This window comes from Gasterosteus aculeatus, chromosome 7 (genome assembly GCF_964276395.1).
Source record: "Gasterosteus aculeatus chromosome 7, fGasAcu3.hap1.1, whole genome shotgun sequence".
Taxonomy (NCBI): domain Eukaryota; kingdom Metazoa; phylum Chordata; class Actinopteri; order Perciformes; family Gasterosteidae; genus Gasterosteus; species Gasterosteus aculeatus.
The window spans coordinates 20373303-20389038 of NC_135694.1; the positions used below are offsets into that span (position 1 = coordinate 20373303).

The 15736-nt window shown below is 43.1% G+C and overlaps 1 protein-coding gene across 2 annotated transcripts; it reads left to right on the top strand.

The window, feature by feature from the left end:
• Positions 1–5167: 5167 nt before the first annotated feature.
• LOC120822994 (uncharacterized) lies at positions 5168–12943 on the top strand. 2 transcript variants are annotated; one of them, XM_040183025.2, is made up of 5 exons: positions 5168–5620; positions 6266–6437; positions 6724–9969; positions 11019–11093; positions 12258–12943. In XM_040183025.2, exons 3-5 carry the CDS (start codon positions 6794–6796, stop codon positions 12475–12477), a joined length of 3471 nt encoding a protein of 1156 aa, XP_040038959.2. In that variant the 5' UTR covers positions 5168–5620; positions 6266–6437; positions 6724–6793; the 3' UTR covers positions 12478–12943. The 2 variants fall into 2 exon arrangements, with proteins under 2 accessions (XP_040038959.2, XP_040038961.2); XM_040183027.2 differs by lacking the exon at positions 6266–6437.
• Positions 12944–15736: the final 2793 nt, after the last annotated feature.

Below are 15736 nucleotides of genomic sequence, written 5' to 3' on the forward strand. Positions count from 1 at the left end.
TCTTTGAACATGGCACATGTCAACCGGGTCTTAATCCCACTGTGTTTCAGCACACCCAGTCTGACACACACACACACACATTATTGTACACAACCACGTACTATTCACACACACACACACAGATGGAGAAAACATACCAACACACACAGATATACTAAACAAATAAGCGCCCCTTTCTGGAAGCTCTAGGCCAGTACCGTCCTTAAAATGGGAGTGTATTATACGGCTGGGATGCAGGAACGTTACTTGTCGCTTCATTTCTGTTCAAGCCTGATCCCTCTACTTCTGTCTTTGAATGTTAAGTGGTTGTTCTTTAAGCCCTGCACCACTGCCTCCACTGCTTCAGTGCTCGTAGGACTTTGCTTGCCGGCTCGCCTGTTGTCCTCCCTCTACTCCCGTTTCCTCAGATCAACGCGGTTGGGCAACATCTTTTAAGTCGTTCTCCTGCAACGAACTGTGCTGTCGTTAACAAGGTGGCATTTGTGTGGTATTTGTATATTTACGCTGAGGATACACACAGACACAAACGAGCGAGCAACGCGCGGGTTGTTCGGGTTCAACTTCAGTTGAGCTGAGGCGCTTTAGCCAGAGTGTCTCCTCGCATAGCTCACTGTCGACAGCTCTAACGTCTCTCGCGTGTTGCACTCTAAGGGCCTCTGACAAGTCGGCTCAATCGGAGATCGTGCTCTAGTGGAGAAAATGAGACACGATGGAGAGGCAAAGGGAAGAGGCATTGCAGTGTAATGTGCAGCTCCAACGTAGAAGATGAAGAACAGCAGAGTCGGGCAGGTCTTTAGTCTTTTACACGTGGTTATTCCTGTGACAGCCATTAGTGGCGACCGAGCAACTCGGCTAAAACTACTTACAAAATGAGTCCGAGGTGGTTAAGCAGCCGAGAAACGGGGTTGGCTCGCGGGGGGAGGGGGTGGGGGGGTCTACTTGAAGATTAATGGAGGTGATGATTGCAGCCAGCAAGCAAAGATCGACACAAGTCAATAATCACAGCTTGCAACACCTGACAAATTGACTTTATTACTGCACACAAATATCAGAGAAAATGCCCCTGGGACGCATTGTAAAGGAGAAATGTACAAGTTGCAGTGACCCAACTGTGAACTGCGTGAAACGATTACTTGGCCTCGACATCGCAAAGCCCAGGCGTAGCGGGGGAAAGAGTATCTGGAGTAGTAGATGTTGGAACAATGCTGAATATTGTCGTAAAATGTCACCTCGGTATTGCTTTTTTTATGTCGGAAATCGTCTTACCAGAACCAGTGAGGTTGTGTAGGTGCTGCTATCATGCTCGTTCCATCCCATGCACACTTGTCTTTCCCCCTTGCCCTGTCCTTCAGGTGTACTTCTGTGCTGTCGGATCACCAATTGGCTGTTTGCATGTTATAACCAAAAGGAAACAGATACTATATAGATACTATATATACATAGAAATGTTTTTCCACTTACAGATTACATATGCATCTGATACACGCTCTCAAAGACAATAGACATACATGGAAAGCTACACTCATTCTCACACTGATACACACACATACGCTATTGCAAACAGTAATTTGTGGAAAAACTTAAGAAGAATCACATTTTCTATTCTGTCGAGAAACAATGTAATCTTATGGATATACATAATGCATTTGTGTTATGAGATGATTTCTTTCTGTTTTTACCCTTCATTTCAATGATATGAAAATCAATCCCTAAAGTTCTGTTAATCTTTACAGGGATTAAACAAAACACCATTGTGAAGTCAAATATTTAACTCACCCTCCATATCTATCTCTTGAAAAAAAAAAAAGAAAGTAAAAAAAAAACTTAAACTTAAAATGCTGTAAAAAAATAAAGTTGATGTATTCTCTGCTTGTGTATAGTGAATGTTCCTCAGTCGCTGGGCGTGGCAGCGAGTGGCGGGCGCACACCAGTCGACTGTGACAGTGCAGATCTGTTAATAACTTTTTTGTACACCTGCTTATCATTGTGTAGGTGATAATAGTGATTCTTATGATTTCAGCAATCTGGTAATGTGTTTTGTTAGTAAGTCACAAATAAAGTCTTTCTTAAATATCTTAAAATCTGAGGGTTTTTTTGTGTGTGTGTGTTTGGCTTCCTGCCTGCAGCTTTCCATAGTTCCATGTGTTTATAGCTTCATATTCTGTGGGTAAGTATCTGGAATAATTAAATGCAATACATGAGAGGCAGAATTCGGATAACAGCCTGTCGCATCATTATTTAACGAGAGCCTGACGATGCTATTGGTAATGAATCTCATGTGAATGAGAGAATGTAACATTTTTTCTCATCACATTGTTCATAAGACATCATCATGATTTTTGGATATTAGGAAAATACTGGTAATGAAACTCATGTGAATGAGAGAATGTAACCTTTTTTCTCATCAAATTGTTCATAAGACACCATCATGATTTGTGGATATTAGGAAAATACTGGTAATGAAACTCATGTGAATGAGAGAATGTAACCTTTTTTCTCATCAAATTGTTCATAAGACACCATCATGATTTGTGGATATTAGGAAAATACAACCACAATATAATATTAGTCATCCAAAAGGGACTTTTTGAGTCCATACCACACAATATTCTTCCTCAAAACCATAAAGAATTTCTCCTGTCCAATGCAACTCAATCAAAACCCTTAACACTTAAACTCCATCAAGTCTCAAACATCTGTTTTCTTTGGCAGGAGCACATTAACTAAATAAAAAGCAGTGTGAGATTAACTCGATGGAAAGCATGATCATCTAAGCTGCTGCAAATCTGTGCAACAAACAGCAGTACAATAATCTGATTTCATAAAATGGAATTTTCCAGTGAGCTCAAGGTGAAGGAGCCACATATCAACACATGTTGAAAAGGATCCAGAAGTACCGAGAAACGTGCAGAACCTAATCTTTTTCTCCATTTGAGTGTTTTTACTGTCGCCTAGGATGAATGTTGGCGTCTGCGCCACGAGCTCCATCTGTCTGCGGACCGGAGAAACCTCCCTTCCTCCTCCTGGAGTCCATCTTTCGAGCAACACTGACACCTGCTGATAAATGATGAGATCGGCAGCGAAACACATTTTAAATATTCAATTAGAGGAAAGTAACATAACTTATTCTTGCGTATGTAAGAAAAAAGAATAAATGGCAACAATGAGCCACAGAATAATTAGTAGACACAGTATTTCGTATACGTTTTTCTAACCTTTTATACTTTCATGTTCTACATTGCTCCTGGTGTTAAAAATGTAATACATTAATAATGTAATGTACCCATAAACATTTTGCATGTTAATAAAAAGCCACTTTTCACTAATTTGTGTTCACTCCAAATTCCTATTGTACTAAATAACTAATTTAAAGTTGGGTGTTTGATGTTGGTTTGCGCCTCAGTGGCTGATATATTTTTCAAATATAGCATTAAATAAATCCTGTTCCTTCATTCAGCTCTTCACATCGCAGCAACATCGAAACCATGTATTCATCTGAACAATGACAATCATCCATTGTTTGAAAACACACTGGTTCATTCTTTATTTACTACTATTTATGTTTATTAAACCTGATGTTATCTTGCAAGCGTTCCAGCTTTGAGAAAGAAAAAAGATTAAGAAAACTCCACAGCTTTTCAGAAATACTGACAGTTACTGCAAAAGGGAATTGAGATGAAAATCGTTTTTCCTTGGTCCTTATCATCAATCCTTCAAGTGGCCTGATCCGAAATACTCTTTCAGTGAGATATAAAGGAAAAATGAATAACATTTCTAAACTACCGAAGAAGGAGAAATGCATATTAGGATTGTATGCCGAATACACAAGACTCTCACAGTGACAGTGAAAGTGTTTTTCCTTGTTGTCAAAGCACAGTAGACATTCTCACTGATACAGTATTTCATAATCCCCCTGCGGCTTTATGAGCGATTGCCTCATCCTCATTGTCCCCGGGGCTGCAGTGATGGAATATGAGTGCAATCCACCAAGCATACTGAGGCGTCCTAAAGTATTTTAACTTTTACAGCACGGTAGCAATATCTTTTAATGAATGACTAGTAACTGAGGTCAAATTTAATCCGAGAAGATTCCATCTTGTGACAAATGATGTGAAACGGCTGTCTTCTTAAATAAAATGTCAATAGAGGTCTGTGTTCAAAGAGACGAAAGTAAATATTTCACAGTGAAGCAATCAGTGGCACAAATAGTATTGTCTAGTCCCTTTAATCTGAGGAAAAGATTAATTCACGAGCGACTCCACAAAGTGCCAGGTACAGCTGGCAAACGTTGCTTTTGGAGGGATTTGAACAATAAGTGAGTAAAGGCTTTTGATCATGTTGTTCGTGGCTAATGTTGCGCTACTTGGTTCTGAATGTTGTTTGCACAAAAGTTTTCCAACTAATCCTCTTTTATTGGCACAAAAGTAGAATCCAATGCAACAGAGCTCACCTTGGGACTGTTTGCAAGAATCACACTGGATGACTGAATTGTTTAGTCCTATCAACCATTAATTTACGATGGAAGACGGTTTGTGAAAGGATTTCATTCAACATTTCATAGCTGGTAATTACTTTTGATTGAAATGGTGAGCGATTGTAATGATTTATTTGCCTGTTTCACTGAACTGTGTCTGCCTGTTTATTTATCTCCTTTTATTTGTTGCAATATTGTTTACTTCAATCATTGGAAAGTGCTGGATGTAGAATATATAGTAAACCATGGTATGTGTGAGAGATTTGAAATCAAATTTAATTTACATAAGTTTAATTCACTTAAGAATATATGTGTCACAATGTAAAGCTTTACATTTTTAATATACTGTATTCAAAAAATCAGCCATGTCTGTCCAAATAATAACAGTATGAGTCTGAAATTAATATTTTCCTGAGCATTGAAATACTTTAATTTTATTATAGAATATGTAATTCTCTATTGCCTACTAAGGCTACATCTTTGTTAACAGTTACAACTTAACTTCCTGCTTTTAAACTTGCATGGTAATTTACACACAGTCCCTACTTCACTGATGCAAGTCACTTCCTTCTCTCTCTCTCTCTCTCTCTCTCTCTCTCTCTCACTGTCTCTTTCTCTCCCCCCCTTGCTCTATTCCTTCTTCCATCCAGCTGTAGATCAGGATGCATGAATGTTAAGCGAGGATAGTGTCAGAGATGAGAGAGGGAGTGGGGGGGAGAGAGGTTGAAATATAAAAAGAGAAAGAGAGCGAGAGAGTGGAGGAGGCACAACGACAGAGGGTGTTGGAAGCAGCATACCGCTGTGTTGTGATTATGTAGTGAGCGTGGAGTGGCCGGACCACAACAAGGGGAGAAGGGATTACGGTGAGGACACAGCTCGGCTTGAAGCTTGATCAATAAAAGGTAGGGGGGGGGGGGTTAGAACCTGGGCATTATAGCACAGAGGGCTCATTGAGCAGCGCTGCTTTGCAGAACTGATTGCACACTCTTTTGAGTTTGTATTTTGCCACCAAGGGATTTGAAATATGAAGTCACTCGAAAACCTTGAGGACAGTATGAAGACAAAACAGACAGGGGACAACTAGCTCCTGATATTTGGACTCAAGGCAAGAAGACATCCTGCTGCAGAATGAAGGGAAACACTCAGGTAAGCCTGCTAAACAAAATCACAAAAAACACGTCGGGCAGCATCTGTGCAGAAGCCAAGAACAGCTCTTCTCTTTAGTTCTGATTATCTAAAAGAGTGTGTATTTTATTGTTTACTCTGGATTTAATGGTAAATTAAACAGGACGGGACAGTTGTCACTTAGCGTTAGAAGGTGACAACAGACGCACTTTACTGAGCTCAAGTAACGGAAAATGGTTTGACATCCACAGTAATAATCCCTGCATGTATAGACCACGACATGCTCTTAAAGAGATTTTGACTTTCCTGGATGAAGGCTGCTGGGGAGGATGAAGAAAAGCAAGGAGTGAAGGGAACCTTGTCAGAATGTCTCTGCAAAGAATTTGTCATGAATTAACGCTTCATGGCAAGCTTAAACAAATACTATGTGTTTTTTATTGTCCAACAATGCAAAACTCCCCACATCATCGCCCCGCCGTTGGCTTCTGGAGTGTTGCGTAAATCGTTAAAACGACCTCGTGGACGCACAATAATGCTGGCGCACGTGAAATAACCGCTGGCAGTGGCACGCACGCATCAAACGCCACCTCTGCGAGCGGGCCCTCCAGTTACACGCATGCAGGGCTTAATGAAGTCTAACGCATCATATTATGGCCTCTTTCCAAGGTGAGCTGAGTGTGGAGGACAACGGGGTGGAAGCTGCCTGCTATCCGACAAACATTTCAATGAAGAGAGGAGAGAGAGAGAGAGAGAGTTCACCACAAGAGCTTGGTTTTGAATCTCCATTCCACAAATGAATTATTCTGTGTGCTGTCAGACATTGAGAGGGATCTGTGTGGTATGTTTTAACTTCTTATAAAATATAGAAGGCTTTTTTTCTATAGCCACAGTTTCCTTTTATAGTCATCATTTACACAATGGTAGTTATATTTCCCATCCAGTCACACCGTGTTACAGGAGTTCAAATCTGCCTCTGAGTTTTGACAACTCCTTCATTTTCTGCAGTATCGAAGCGCTTCCTTGTTCTGTGCGTTGTTTCAACTTGTCCTGCTTACTCATGACTTTCTCTCACAGCACTTTCTTAAAATGCCTCTCACTGTAAACTTGTTCCGCTCTTTCTTTAGACCGATGTAATGGTGTGGAAACACTGGCGCTCTCTCAATTTGTAAGGCTCTGGAGTCGGCCGGACAAAGGATGGGGAGACGAGCTGCCGACCTGACAACTTCGGTTCCAGTTTTGGGTGTCCCTGCCCTGGTTGGGTTGCACGGCTGGAGGACAATGGGAGGAGACAGAAGCGGAGGAGCCCTGCTTCAGACGTGGGGACCTCAGTGCAGCATTGGTGTTCAGACGTCCCCAGGGATCAACAGGCCTTGCACCCAGCATGGTGCACAGGTGACCGACACCCTCTCGACGCCACCAGAGAGCGTCACTCAAACGACAAAGAGCCATATTATGAAGGAAACAGAGTACGAGGAGATACTACCGCTAACAAAGAGTGACAAGGAGAAAAGAGCTATTTTAAAACAGAAAAGTGGGGAATCGAAGACCAAAAAGGAAGTGACTTTCAAAGCACTTGGAGGTGAAGCCTCTGGGGATGTGGCCTGCAGTCAGAGGAGCACTTGTGGGACTTATTGCTATGCCAGGGCAATCAAGACCAACCCACACTTTGCAGTAACCAACGTGAGGCAGAAATGGAAATCTGCTCCCCGCTACTTGAACGGCAGCGTGGTAGATTCTGAGGCCATCGGTGGAATCAGCGCTGATAACGATGAGGGGGAGCCCGCTAACAGACTTCGAGGCCGCTACGCAGAGCGGTGCGGGACGATGCTGCCGCCGTCCTCTGCCCCGCCTCTTGGTATGACAAAACAAATATGTAGTCATTGCGGTGGCAGACAGTCTGTGACCACCGGAGTTGCGTCTTTGGTTGCGAACAGCTCCGCTGTCGACACTCGTCTTGGAGTGAAACCGTTCAAGGCGGCCCTTGCCTCGCTCCCCCACGTTGAGAAAACCGTTAAGCCAAGCCACCGTGACACTTCTGAGAGCATCACAAACATGGACAAAAGAACACACGTTAACCCGGACCCGTCATGTTTCAGTGAAGAACTGAAGTACGGAAAAGCACCGCGCCCATCATGCGGCGTGCACTGCAGGGGCTACGCAGCTCCATTGTCACAGACATATGCCGCCATCGATGCAACATCTCCCCAGCCCACTGCCATCCTACATGCTAAAACCATCACTGTCACCAAAGCAACTATTGAAACCAGGCAAGAGGATGCTTCTTCAAAATCATCCGCCAAACCGTCCCGGGACAATAAGATCTCCCGGCCAACCAGCCTCATGTTGACTCCGCAGATGGCCACAGCAACCAAACCAAACAACCCACATTCACACACTTATCCAAAGCACCTCCGGGTATCCCAACCTAACTCTACACAACCTAACTTGCCTCAAAATGTTTGTGTGTCTGTACACGCTACATCCCAAGATACAATATCGCCACCTTTTTGTTCGCAGACTGCAGGCGGAGGTGCTGGACCAGAAGCCCCAACCACTCGCAACATAATCGAAACCATTACAAGCCTCAGCACTGCACCGATGTCCACTGAAAGGACGCCCGCAAAAGTTGCTCAATGTGAAACACATCCAACGGGTGTGAACACAGCAACAAAAACAACTTATGGGCCACAAATGTCCCCTAAATGTGCCAACGTGGCACTAGCAGCCAATGCATCAGAACCTACGAGTGAACAGGGAACAGCTGCGCGACTTTCACCTGCAGCTCGAGCGTGTACCTCACACGCCTCAGATCACACGACGCAGGGAAAGCCGCCATCAAACGTAGGTGGCAAATCACCAGGTAACGTTTATTTTGCTACCACTGAAATGCCCTCGACTGTATTCCCCGCACCACACGCAACGACGCCACATCAAATTCCCAGCCCCCGTGTCCCAGGAAGCACTTTAAGTCATAACTTCAATTCAGATCACATCAGCACTGAACATAAATCTGCACACATTTTTAAACAGAATTTCTCCACTTCTGAGCCCGCGCTTTGTGTTTCCACAGCATCTGTAAATGCACCAAGTGCAGCAAAATCCCTGGAATCAAAAGCTAGATTGCTTCCAAGTCCAAGTTCATCTACATCTACGCGCAACAGAGCTCTGTGCGAAAATAAAGCCCTCAGGTACTCCTCAATCAATCTGAAATATTCACCAACTAAAGCCTCCACCTCTTCGGTGGCGTTGACGGGGAACCTAAGTAATGTTTGTGTATCAGGTACATCGTCACGTCAGTCAGCTGACACAACACAACACAACAAAGAGCTCAGTCGCAATGAAGCGCCGTGCGCACGTCGTCCTGATCATACACCGGCCACAGACAGCAGGGCCTGTGATGAATCTGGTGCGTGTCTCGTCGTTTGCAATCAGGAAAACAACTCTGCAACAGCTCCAGTCGAACTGTCTGAGCCGCTCAATGTGTTAATAAATCACAACAGAGCCAGTGATACGTGCACCCAGCCTCCTAAATCAACCGTAACTTCCGATGCTAAATCTGATATATTCAATGGTGATGTACTGAATGAATTAGTTGTCCGTGAGTCAAATGACCATGAAGATTTAAATCTGTCCCGGGTCACCAACCTCCAAAATTACATTTCCCTAATTAAGTCAAGCAGCTCTTGTCTGCAGGGTTGCATGAACACAGAACAACAAAGGCTTGCACATTGTCAAGGATATACAGAGACAGGACATGAGGGACACTGCGCTACATGCCCACCAGCAGAAACAGCCCAGGAGACAGATTCAAATGCAGAACAGTTTACCTCGGAAGTCTCAGTCAGGCATGCAAACACTAAGCTTAACTCCAATGCATACAAACAGGCCCTCCCCGAATACCCAACACCCACTCCCAAAGCGCAGACAAACTTTGAAGACACTGGCGGACGTGTCGAGCAGATTGACGAATCTTCAGTGCACAAAAACTCTGAGTTGGGCACTTCATCACCACAGCAGGCACGCACAAGTCTGACGTTGTCATCCGCTGCACCGGGCCCTGAACGCTGTTCCATGTCGCCGTCAACAACAACGCACATGGCATCCCTTCTCCGCCTCCCGCGGTGCTGCGAGGCTGAAGAAATCGGAGCGGATCCAGAGTTTCAGCCGTGCCCGGAGGACACCAGCAAGGCTCCCCGCCACCCAGCTGCTACGGGCCTGTTGCGGCCTTCCTCCCCACAGTGCCGTAAATCTGCGGCCCTGCAGCAAAGGCTGGAGCTGGTGGAGGCCAGCCTGGCAGCCAACAAGAGCAGGATCACTACCTTGCTTGACATTATCCATGATCTAGAGATGAGCAACACTCCCACGGGCGGGTAAGAGGATGCATGATCCATTGTGTCGCAATGGGATGCTTGATTTAACCTTAAGACTTGCACATATATTGTCCGTGATGCATATTAATTTATATACTCCAGTAAAAGGAGCTGTTTGCCAGAAATATAATTACTTTAAAAGCTGTCATGTGGTACTGTTTACTGTAAAGGCAATAACAAAACCTTTACATCCCATTTAGGCTCAATATTTTTGCTGCAATGAATAGGGAACATCATTTTATTTCAAAACCATATTTAGTTGTACAAACAAGAAAATAACGGATTATCACAGGTGTATGTTTGATATATGGTCTCCCTGTCTGGTGCAGAAAGAATGTATCAAGTTTGTGCAATACTGTAAATGCACTTTAAAACCTAAACGTGAACCATTTAAAAAATGGAAAGAAATGTCGTAAACAAAGCCAATTGTGTGCCATTTTGTCCAACATTTACCCTGTGCCCAAATTTAACTAGTACCTCTGTTGGAAATAAGCCTACACGTGACGAAAAGAAACGATGATTTCTACCAATAATTAAATTCACTACGATGTAAAATACCTTTTGAAGGTAAGAATACTGTGAAGATGTCATGCAGCTGGCTCAATGGCCACGATGAACATCAGAGATCTCAGCGTGATCATGTGCGGCCTACACACTGTGTCGAGTTTGCAAACAGGTCCTTGAATGTGTGCCCGAGTGTGACGGAAACCTACTTGGGCATTTCAAGAGGGGGTGTCTCTGGCAGATTTATTTAGCCATATAACTCTTCTGGGACAAATGACTGGAATTAAAAAAAACCTCCTGGCGATGTGTCTCTGTCAATCATTCTCATCCCCTATATCGTGCTAATCAGTTGTGACTTCCCTCTGAGGTCATGTTTCCAAATAACCGACTCTTAACAATTGACTGATGTCTGACATAATGAGGGTTACACAGCTGATAGCTGCCAACAGCAATAACAGACAGAAAGGATGAGTGGAAGGAAAAGTGAGACATTTGGGAGTTTTCCTCATTTACTGTGTGAAATGTCCATCTTTTTTTCATCCTAGTAGGCGCTGCTACAAACCTGGACAGGAGCTCACAAACTGCTCAACCTGCCAGAGGACTGCTTGCATTGTCTACAGGTGAGATAGTTGGGAAATTGTCTACAGCGTTTGAACTGTTAAATGATCGGCTCTGAAAATCAGCTTTTCCCAAATATAAAACTAAAATTGCAGAATATCATGAATATACATCGCATGGCTTAGTGCTTCGCCTTGATATTGATTAGTCCTTGGCATGAAGCATTCATTTAGATGAAGTTAAATGTGTGCTTGGGTTTGAGGTATTAAGTAAACAATTCAAATGACATAAATATTTTGGAAATTACACTCCAATTGAATAGAGATTTGAAAAAGTACCACTTAGACAAAAATGAAATTCAACGTGGAGGTGAATTAGTTCTGTATTACTGACACAAACACAGATAAGTGGGAACATACATCAATGTATTTTCCACGGGTTTAATCTAAAGTTCCCTTTAGTGCTTGAGACACACACTTGCCAAGCACTTGTCTGGCATCCCGTCCACTTCACTGTGAGAATTAATGACTTACCGTATGGGCAGCTTACCAAATGAAAACCTTTGTATTGCCCAATTGTTTCTCACTCAGAATACATAGGGAGATTACATTTCCCCTCTGAGCACATCGTGAACATAAAGTACATCTTTTCACACAACAGATTTAAGGAGATTAAGAGGCACTCTCTGAAATTCAAACTAGCAAAGAAGAAGTCATAATATATAATGCTCCCTTTACTGAAGTCATGTTAGCACTGTTAAATACTTTAACATTTGAGATAGGCTGTGAAAGGTAGGTACATTCATCCTAAGTGACCTAATCTAAAAATTAGACCTTTGTCGTTAAGTAAATTAAATTTGAAGGTGAAACGTTTATTTTACTGCATTAAATGAAAGAAAAGTAGCCCTGTGCTCCACAAAAAAAAACCTACATATATTTATATATATACATTTTCCAAAATTGCATTACAAAAAAGATTCAGTGTGTGTGTGTTGGTGTTTGGACCTTAAAACCTAAGTGACATTTGAGCGACATCAAGAAAAAGGAGACCCTGCCAGGGAATGTCTGTCTACTTGAACCCTTCAACCACTTTAAAATCTGACAAACGCATGCATTCTTTTGCATCCTTTGGCATGGACTGAGTTCCTGTAAACATCTTGTGTTGCGTAGCATCAGTCATTTTTATTGAGGTTTAGTGTTTTTTGGTCTCCCCGTCTGTCTATCCAGTGTGGAGTATGACTTCAGGCAGCAGGAAAGACGATTCTCGGAAGTTTTGAATCACCCAGCAAGAGGAAATAGTGCTTACTCCACGCACCTATCCCAGCCCCTCAACTTAAGCCTGCTCCGAAACGCTGTTATTAAGAACTTAACAAAGTCAAAGGTGAGAAGCAAAAAGCTGTGCAAGACCCTGTTCAAGTGGCTGCCCAGGAAAATCCAGCAAATGTAGACCTCTCAACAATACCTGTGGTTTCATTAATAGCTATCAGCTACCAGCAGAAACCTTCACAGAGGACTCTTACTTCTCCTTTCCTTCTCCAAGAGGGAGATTACCTTTGAATTTGTCTCTTGCCAGGTAGATTTCCGCTCTGATGCGCATTGTTAAAGTTTATTAATAGGATTTTGTACTAAAATCTTCCCCTGATCTGTGAACTTCAACTATCTATTTTATTTCAGAAAGTTACCGTTGATGTTACATTTAACCTTCAGTTGTCCCCTTTACCTGCTTCTCCTGGGACCATATGTGCAGCACAAAGCAGGTTTTTGAATGGAATCCCTTTGAAAGGCAAAAATAAATCAGAATTTGCTGATTGTTCTGTAAATATGTTCTAGTATTGCCCAAAGCGTTGTTTTATTCACAATGCTCAGCTTCTTTTTGTGCAATTAATGATGAAATAAAGAAAATGTTCACCTGAGACCTACAGCTCCAGTGCATCTCACCCTCACACTGCAAACCAGTCACCAAATAGAGAAACATTCATATTGCCTTTGCCAATTTTACTGATGGTCTCCAAATCCCCAAACAATCCGAACTTCATAAAAGGTTTCAGGGTAAAACAATGACAAGCCTAAACGTTGCAATGAAGCGTGAGTCACAATCAAAATGTCCACGTGCATATCCCCAAGCCCGTGAACACACAGGCAACTAAAGCTAAACGAAACAAAACACAACGAATGCTTCCACTGAAGCTTCAGTGCAATCAGTGCAAGAGGAACATGAAATCAGGAGTTTATAAGGGAGGAACGTATAAACAAATTATGTGAGCAGTAAGCTTAGCAAACTGGGATATTACCTTTGGAGCAGGCAATACTTAGGTGCTTTAATTAAAAATTCTTGCATTAATTGTACTGGAGGGAGATGTGGGTCCATAGCAGCTGTGACAGCCTTGTAGCCTCATGCAGGCAACAGTTCTGTCACAAATTACATTTTTCAAATCAACCAGATTCCCGTGCCATTGGTAAACACAGGTTATTGATAACATTCATCATGAACCTGCTCAATTTACCTGCGCTGTGCTCTGGATACTCTGCATGTTGGCTCACTGGCATGACCGTCACACTAAATAGCATGAGGCCTGAATTCATTGAATTAGAGTTAGTGTTTCCGCTGCAGCTACATGTCAGTGAATAACTAGAACAATAGCTGCAATGTTCAGAAAATGGCCCAAACTATTTATACTTTAAATAACTTAAAGAGGAACACCTCTGACTTTAACGCATCAAAGTCAACGGTCTTGGAGAGTACTACAGTATGGCTGCAATGGTTTGCCGCCGCTGAGAGCCCCTCAAACTGCTTTTTGAAGACAAAAAGTTTCACTGTAACTGCGTGTTGCCATAACTTAATTACTCAAAGGCAAATCATGCCCATGGTTCTCTGCTCCCGGTGGGGAATGTGTCCTTACTCCAAGTGAAGGAGTTGAAGTACCTCAGGGACTTGTTTACCACTGAGGGGAAGATGGAGTGTGAGTTTGGGCGGAGAATCGGAGCAGCAGGGGCAGTATTACACTCGCTTTGCTGCATTGTTGTGATTTAAGTTGAGCCTGAAGGCAAAGCTCTCGATCTACCGGTCAATCTTCGTTCCTGCCCTCACCTATGGTCACAAAGGATGGGTGGTGACCGAAAGAACTAGGTCACGGGTACAAAGCGGCCAAAATGGGTTTCCTCAGGAGGTCGGCTGGCGTCTCCCTTAGAGATGCGGTGAGAAGCTCAGCCATCCGTGAGGAGCTCGTAGTCGAGCCGCTGCTCCTTTGGGTTGAATGGAGCTAGTTGAGGTGGTTTGGGCATCTGGTGAGGATGCCCCCTGGGCGCCTCCCTAGGGGGGTGTTCCAGACACGGCCAGCTGAGAAGAGGCCCCGGGGGAGACGCAGGACGAGGTGGAGCGATTATATCTCCACACTGGCCAGGGAACGCCTTGGGACCCCCCATCTACTGGGAGCTGGTAGATGTGGCCCGGGAAAGGGAAGTTTGGGGTCCCCTGCTGGAACTGATGCCCGGGACACCCGACCCCGGATAAGCGGATGAAGATTACTGACCGACTGACCGCTCAAAGGCTCAGAAAGACGCTATATGTTTAGCAGCGACGTCAGGAGTGCTTTGCACTTTGAGTGTTAAGAGTAAAGGGATTTATTTAGTCTATTTTTTGCAGGTTTAGTGACAGAAAAAGTAGCACAGATCCTTTTGTGAATTCGCAGTGCAGTGGTCCATTGTTAAAACGTAAAGGTCCTTCTTAGCATGCATTATAGCTAAATTATCCCAAAAGAAATCATCTAAAAGTCTGCTATACTGTGTACGGTGGGGTTTAAGAATTGCACAACATAATTCTCGGTGAAGTTGTCGGCAAGGGGTGAAATGCACTTCCTTTATATGGATCCTGTCGTATAATGCTAGTTTCAAAGAGTCATTATCAGGAAATTCCCTGGCCAGAAAAGCAAAGCCGCAGAGAACACAATATAGAAACTTTAACAAGAGAGGCTTCTGAATTCCTGACTTGAGAGATCTGCTTAGACTGTGCAGTTCTCTGCCAACAGACTTGCCAATTTTGAAAAGTGCTAAACAATATTGCAGCAACAGTCCTCGAGCCAAAGACGAATGGGTCTATAAAACAACACATAAACAGGACGTATTACACTTGATCCTATCAAGGAATATCTTTCACAGTACCTCAAACTACTCGTCATCTTGATGAACATTAAAGAGTTCCATTTTAAACTGGCTTGACAAGTGGTTCAAATCAGTGCAAATCCTCCACGAAGCCATAAAAGTATCGGTGTAATTCACCTGGTGGCAGAGAAGAACAATTTGGTGTCAATCACTGCAACAATATGATTGCATTGCTTCCTTTGAAGACTGCTGGCTGGGTCAAACTGGGGGGACATATTGGTGGAAATAACGTTATCATTACTAACACGTCTGTTGGGCCTCAGGAGACGATTCAGCACCAGACATGAAACGGCTGTGCTAGTGCATTTGTGATGTGCACAATTTTCTCATGAACTGGACAAAGAAACACCTAAAGTCGTTTTTAAAGTATAATTATTCCGTCTAGTGTAAGTGTCTGTTTCTCTTTAGCTGAATATTATAAGCAATTTCAACCTCCATTTATCTGCATGTATTGTCTCACAGTCTTAAAGCGTAACCTCTTAATAAGCTTTTGGGCCATTACGGCATCAGGTACAGCATGTGACAGTTCTGTTGAAATTCTATATTTT

Excerpts from the sequence above, each read along its gene's own strand:
- LOC120822994 (XM_040183025.2), top strand. The coding sequence starts at position 6,794 with ATGGGGAGACGAGCTGCCGACCTGACAACTTCGGTTCCAGTTTTGGGT. Across the intron at positions 9,970-11,018 it reads AGCAACACTCCCACGGGCGG|TAGGCGCTGCTACAAACCTG; the intron begins GTAAGAGGATGC and ends TTTTCATCCTAG. Across the intron at positions 11,094-12,257 it reads ACTGCTTGCATTGTCTACAG|TGTGGAGTATGACTTCAGGC; the intron begins GTGAGATAGTTG and ends CTGTCTATCCAG.